The sequence below is a fragment of the Poecilia latipinna genome, unplaced genomic scaffold, assembly GCF_001443285.1.
Source record: "Poecilia latipinna isolate Pla-1442-1.1 unplaced genomic scaffold, P_latipinna-1.0 Scaffold2910, whole genome shotgun sequence".
NCBI classification, from domain to species: domain Eukaryota; kingdom Metazoa; phylum Chordata; class Actinopteri; order Cyprinodontiformes; family Poeciliidae; genus Poecilia; species Poecilia latipinna.
The window spans coordinates 71,413-78,401 of NW_015115526.1; the positions used below are offsets into that span (position 1 = coordinate 71,413).

Here is a 6,989-nt window from a genome sequence, read left to right on the forward strand (position 1 = left end):
TTTTTGCCCTCCAGCATTGTCTGCATGCGCAAAATTTTCTTATGTAAACAATAACTTGCATGGGGTCTAGATTTGTAAATCTGATTATGATTAAGTCAATGCCTCACCAGCTACGAATCTCACCGCACGTCACTGCTGCATCCAACAGCTTTACTCAATTCAGTCAGATAGTTTAGAGGAAAAATTGTGAAAAGTTCTTTGCGTTTTTGCTGGTTTGCTGCCATGATTCTAACACACCCCTGAGTGCAGCAGCTGCAGCAGGTCTCTGTCGCTGCCACACAGGTGTAAACCCAGCGCGAGCATCGTAGCGCTCATGTTGTGTTTAAAGGCAGCTTGGAAAAACAGGTTACAACGTGTTAACAATGGCTTATACCGTTTTAATTGCTGAAAACAGTGACAGAGGACACAGATAAGTGCAGAAGCCCCGACTGTATCAAATTGACTTAGGAATAACAGAAAGTTGGTCATTCTAAAGTAAAACCCCAAAATTTTATGGTATGTAGATTTTATACTTTGTCAGTGTGGTCATATCATAGCAACAACTTATATTGAAAAATGTTTTAATGTCCAAAATCCTTCCATCGGTGACACTACGGTAGAGAGCATTCGTTTTACCCTTCTCTGGGAAACTAATAATTTAGTTGTTTTTCTGTAATGATTTTTTTATGATAAATACAGAAACATTAAATAAGCATCATAACAGCAGCAATAATGATAATAATAAAATAACATTCAGTGGAGGTAGCCTACATCTTATTTGATGGGGCAGTAACAGACCTGGGTGACGGGGAGCAGTGGCCCAAAAAAGGTTAAGAACAAACCACATATAAGCTTTTTTTACTGATCTCTTATGTCTTGCTGAACAGTTATTTGTAAGTTAGATTTGTCTTATTTTAAGTGTCCTAACATATGTGCACTAGAAACTAGACAAAAATCCTTATTGATGTTACATGTGCATCCTTTGCTATAACTGATCAATCACTCACAATTGCTGATAAATGTTCTGCCAGTGATTGTGTAGCAATAAATTATTTCTTTACATGTACTCTTTCTAAATAATATAATTCTAAATATTTTTATTCTAATTATGCAAATGTAACCAAAAATATATATATTTTTGAAGATTTCACACGTTTTAATTGAGAAAGAAGGCAAACATCATGGAGAATGCTGTACATAACATGTTTGCTAATTATTGTCCTCAGCCCAATATAAACTGCATCATTGACAACAGAAACAGTTTCTGCCTGTCACATTTTCACAGTGACTTTACAGCTGAAGGATGAAGCTGCTGTCAGATGCCTTCAAAAAAATGTATTGAAAAGAATCTAATGAAAGGGAATCCTGACATTTTTGGCATTAAAAGAAAAAATGTCTCCAGTGTTTTCAGTTAATTAGTTTATTATAAGCCAGAGATGACAGCTTTTACTTCCCCAGGTTTTAAACAAATGTTTTTAAGTGGTAAAAGAAAATCTATTTAATGTGTGTGTGTGTGTGTGTGTGTGTGTGTGTGTGTGTATATATATATATATATATATATGTAATTTTTTTTACATTTTTACCATCAAACATTGATTTGTCTAAATTGCTGAATTATTTAAAGTTTAAGTAGAATATTATTTTTATCTATTTTCTAAAATGAAACAGCATCTAGATTAATCACACTAAGATGAATATAAATTGTAGCAACAATTTATTGTGAGGGTAACAACCATCAAGCCATAATTTTCATGGTTGATAGACAAAAAAAATCACTTAATTTGAAATGTTTTGGCCGTGTTCTGACCAATACAAACATGAACATAACTGTGGCTCTATGAGTTGAGTAATTGTCTTGTGATCAGAAGGTTGTGGGTTCAATTCCAGCCACTGGGACTTGACCCCAAATTGCCTATTGATCTGTGAATGTGACTCTAGAGCTTTGAGTGGTGAAATGATTGGAAAAGCACTATATAAGTTCAGTCCATTTAATTTGTCCTGTAGGACAAATTTCACAAGGCAACAAAAAAGGGATTATGAAACAAATGTTTTTTGGGAGGGCTGGTTTTTAGGCACTAGTCATCTTTATTCACTTGACTGGGCGTAGTAAATGGACCAGGGCTGGGAACAGAACCTAGGACAGCTGCATCAAAGTCTGTAGCCCTGACATGGGTCACTTACAGTATATTATGTCCCAAACCTTTTTTTAAGAATTTGGAGCCATTTCATACAGAAACATCCAGCATGCAGCATTTCTTGTGTTAAGCCACTCCTGAACCAGACGTCCGTATTTGTAGCAGAAAAAAAGGACTGGGTTGTTGTTCATCTCTTCAAATGAAAGCAAATTTGGTTTTCTGTTTGTAAGATAAGGTCTCAGATTCAAGGACTTCAATTTTGATTATAGTGAAATTAGATCTGTAACTGACAATTATTTAAATAGTTGATTATTCTGGCAATTAATCACTGAATTGGATAAAAATATTGGCAGCTTCTGAAGATTTTTCATTTAACCTCATAAACCTTTTTTATACAATATTAGAAATGGATCAAAGGATGAAAATAAATATAGAATTAAATAATTTTTTTAAATAATAAAATAAGCTGTTTGTGGCCTAAAATGCAATAATATAGCATTCCTTTAGTGAATTTGAAGTGAAGCTAAAATTATTCCTCTTGAGGAGATTTTGGTAAAACATATTTACAAACAAAAGCATAATGTATGTTTATTCCTTTACAGCTTTGGCAAAATTGCTGCTAAGAATATGGTGTTTTTGTAACAAATGTCATTATTTTGAGTGTATATGCCACTTTGCGGTTAATCAGTTACTAAATTATTTTACAAATTTTTTCAATAATTGATTAATTATGATTAATCATACAGAAAAAAAGCTCATTTATAGGTTAAACAGAAAAGAAAGTGAAACGGTTTCTGGGAGCAGTTTTGGATTTTAACTGCTCTGAACATGTTAGTTTTCAACAAATGGCCTTTTTTGAATCTGTATAATTCAGTTTATGATTAATCAATTACTAAATGATTATTTCAATAATCTATTAATCTGATTAATTATTTCAACCCTAATTCAAATATATTGACATTCACCAGCTGCTCACACCGTAGAATCAGGAAATCTGCTGTATTGTGAAACAAACTCATTTACAGGTAAAAACCGAAGAGAAAGTGAAGAAGTTTCAGTGAGAGCAGCTCTGACAGACAGGAACAAGATGGTTAGTGTACAGCAGAGAAGCAGAGCAGCACATCTGATGGGCTTTTTCCCCCCTGGCTGTCATTTTATCCTGTCATGAGTGGGAAGTGAGCCAGCAGGAAGGATTTCAGGACTCAGAAGCAGCTAAATGGGAGTCTAGCTTGACTTGTCTGAATTTAAAGCTTTCTCTTTCTGCCAACTTTTCAGACAGAAAGTCTGAACCCTCACGCCTCTCTCATGTCGTGTTTAACCACAGCTGAAGTTTATGGGGAGCGTGGATGTGGATCGGGTGTCGAACCTCTTCAGAGAGGCTCTGATCTCCTTCATGAGCCGGAGGAAGAGCCCTCTGACCTCTCAGATGTTCACCGACCTGTTCACCAGATTCCCTGTGAGTCCAAGCGAACATCTTTACTCATAGTGTCTCGTTCAGAGCATAAATGACACTTTGTGATGGTTGGTCCAGGTTTTATGTGTGAACCTCCTGGATACGGCTGTGCAGCACATCACATCAGGAGTCCGTGGACATCAGCAGGTAAAATCCTTCCTGCACAAACACAAAATAATAAATAAAACCAAACACTGATAATTAACATTTAACATGAACAAATTCTTATTTGTATTCAAACTGGCAAAAATCAAATAAAAGTGAATTAATTGAACTAATTCGATTACAAGAAACATAACTCTTGTTTCATGGATCTCATTTCATATGTAGTGTCAAGCGTGTGTGTTGGTTCTGCGGGCGATGCAGAGCAGAGACATCCAGCAGCTTCTGAGCAGCTATGAGTGGACGCAGCTCTGTGACAAGGTCTCAACGCAGCTGGTTTTGGTAAGGAAACACATCTCCACCATACCAGTGAAATCCAGCAGTGAAGATCCAGTTTGAATCCCACTTCTCTAGCCTTGGAGGACGCAACCCGTTTCCCACTTAGGGAAACACTTAGAGTGTTTGCTGTCCACCCTAAGTTACCAGGGTAACTCACTTTGATTTGGGACCTAAATTGTTACATTTTCTGCTGTGGTTCACTTTCATGCTGCTCTGTGTCAAATGAAAAACCTGATGCCCCGTTGCTTGTGGTGGTGCTTCACCAAGAACCACTGAAGGAAATGACATGAAAAGTTCTGAAGACACTGAGTGCGAAATGTAAACCAAAATGGCGTCACATGTTAGCAGTTGTAGGATTTCTGCTTTGTTGTAGGCAAAAGACAAGCCAATTCTACTGCTACCTCACTTCTTTGTTTTGGTTGACTTTACCCAGAATGCCCTGTGCTATAGTCCGCTTGCTGCTTCTGGAGCAGTTTGTAGTCCACTTGGCATTCACATATGCATTCGAACCATACCAGAGTTTACTCCAACTGAACTGAGACCTGTGTTTTTAGACAGACCAGAGTGAGTTTTTTTTTTTTTTTTTTTTAGATCAGTCAAGATAAGAGTTTGCTGGACAATAAATTGTCCCAAAAGTTGTTGCAATAAACAATAATGTTGCTTGANAACATTNTCAAGTNGTGCTGAATACTCCAGTCTTTGGTAGAAAGAAAGAGAAACTCGTGAAAAACAAGCCTGCCCTATGCAAGTGGAAATTATATTTACTGTGCAATTAATAGATTTTTTGCTGATTGCGACATGCTTCTTCAATTGTGCATTCACTCTTCCCCAAACAAACCAAACTTTGTAAACAAACAAATTGAAGGACCCTTAGTTACCTAACCAATGGCAAAGCATGAGTTAAACCTTAACTAGCGGTTTGTTGGAACTGTATTTAGATTATTTTACATTTACTAATCAGACTTTCCCTCCACTTCCTGCTCAATCACTCCAATCAGCAGCCAGGTCTGCCTCCTCCTGTTTAAATTCTGTCCCTCTCTGCTAGTGGAACTGATTGAAAGTCTTATTCATGCACACAAGGCACCGCGGTTCCACTTTGAGCAGAAATGTTCATTCAAATGCAAGCTTCAAGCCTGTTTGCGTTCTAATTACATTAATCTGGAACCTTTATGAGATTGCATGGTGCAGTGATAAATGATAATTGGAGGCGCTGCTCCTCTCGCTGTCCTCCTTGCGTCCTCCAGAGAGTGGAGGGTGAAGACATGCGTAATTACATGCTCCTGTAAATCGTCCCAGAACAGCTCCACCTCTGGTGCCTTTGCTCCTGAAATAAACGTAAGAACAGAACAATCCTGTCCTCCTTAACGGCCTTCACTGTCCTTGATTTCTGAGAGCTTCCTGCATATTTATTTTGAAAGTAAGATAAAAAACCTTTTCTTGTATTTCCAGATAATGTTTTTAAGTTGCTGTTTTGACAAGAAGTACAAAGATAAGCTTGTTTTAAACAGCTTATTTTGATATTTGTAAGGATTATGATTTAAAAATTATAATCTTTATGATTAATAATCATTAATTAATCATAGTCATTATGATTATAATGAACTTGTTAAGTTTTTGTTGAAAACTTAAAAAGGACAAATACATGGAGACAAATCTGAAATGAGTTCAAATTAAGTTAAAATGTCCATCCACAATATCAAATGCTTCAAATGAAATATTATCACTTATGACAATCAGAGAAGGACAATTTGGCCATTTTGTAGCTGTGAGACCATCATTTAGGTCTGTTAAAGAAAAATTGAGTATTTACATTTACCAACAACAACAAAATCTTACTTGGGAAATAGATTATTTGCTAAAATACAATAAGATTTACTTCTTGTCTGGTCTCTTCCTTGTAAATGTACTTTAAATGTTTTTTTTTAAGTGTTATTTTAGAATAACTGGAAGAGACAAAATACTTGTCTCTTCCAGAAACCATTGTACAGCACAGCTCTGCTTGGGTTGCTAGGTGATGGGACTAGGTAACGCTGCAGTGCCCATTGATTGTGACTTAACAATCAGGGGTTTTTGAAATGTCTTGTTTTACAGACGGACCCAGACAGAAGTATAAAAACGGCAAATTGTGAATTTTGCTTGAAAGGTCCCTTTAAAGGCTTGTCTTGAACATTTCAAGACAAGCTTTGAAATGTAGGTTCTGCTAATCATGTTGGTCATAATTAGCAGGACAAGCATGATTTGTAATATAACTTCTCTGTTGTGTTCTGTCTATAGAGTCTGGGTCAGGTGGGTCAAGCTGAGAGCAAGGTGGCCAAAGAGAAGCTGCTCAAAACCCTGGAGCTCTGTCAGTTTGTGGTCAAGAACATTCACCAGCAGGTGGGTGGGCTCATGGTGATCAAATAAAGCTGGAATCAAATATTGAAAAAAATCAACACAGTGCAGTTTTTGCATTTTCTATTTGTGCAGAAATTGTTTGTGGGCCTGGAGCAGCTAAAGGAGGCCCTGCAGACCCTGACCAGCAATGTCTCGTTCAAGAAGACGGGAAAACTGGAGGACACCTACTGGGCCGTGATGAAACACTTTGGAGTGATGTAAATTATAGAGATGTTTTTATAAGCACAATTTTTGTATTAATAGTCGGGCTGCAACTATCAATTATTTTAGTAATTGATTATTGTATTAATTATTCAGATGATTAACTGGATAAAAGATAGGCACATTCTGCAGATTTTTTACATAATCCCTTAAATAAAATTTCATACAATATTAGAAATGCATTAAACTTTGCAAATAAGTACAAATTTATTATTTAAATAAGAAAATAAACACTTTATTGCCTAAACTTCAATTGGTTTCAATTAACCAATTAACAATTGGATAGTAAATGGTGCTTTATAAATATTTTTTGCAAGATTTGAAACAAATGAAGCTACAATTATGCCACTTGAGGAGTTTTAGGTTGAACATATTTGCCATTAAAA

The 6,989-nt window shown here is 36.2% G+C and overlaps 1 protein-coding gene across 1 annotated transcript in view; it reads left to right on the top strand.

Annotated features, from left to right (window-relative positions):
* Nucleotides 1-6,989, top strand: part of mybbp1a (MYB binding protein (P160) 1a) — a 45,593-nt gene that overhangs the window by 31,497 nt on the left and 7,107 nt on the right. The window contains 5 exon segments of the mRNA XM_015022002.1: nt 3,439-3,570; nt 3,646-3,714; nt 3,898-4,011; nt 6,283-6,384; nt 6,475-6,599. Of these exon segments, the coding sequence (XP_014877488.1) occupies nt 3,439-3,570; nt 3,646-3,714; nt 3,898-4,011; nt 6,283-6,384; nt 6,475-6,599 (542 nt within the window).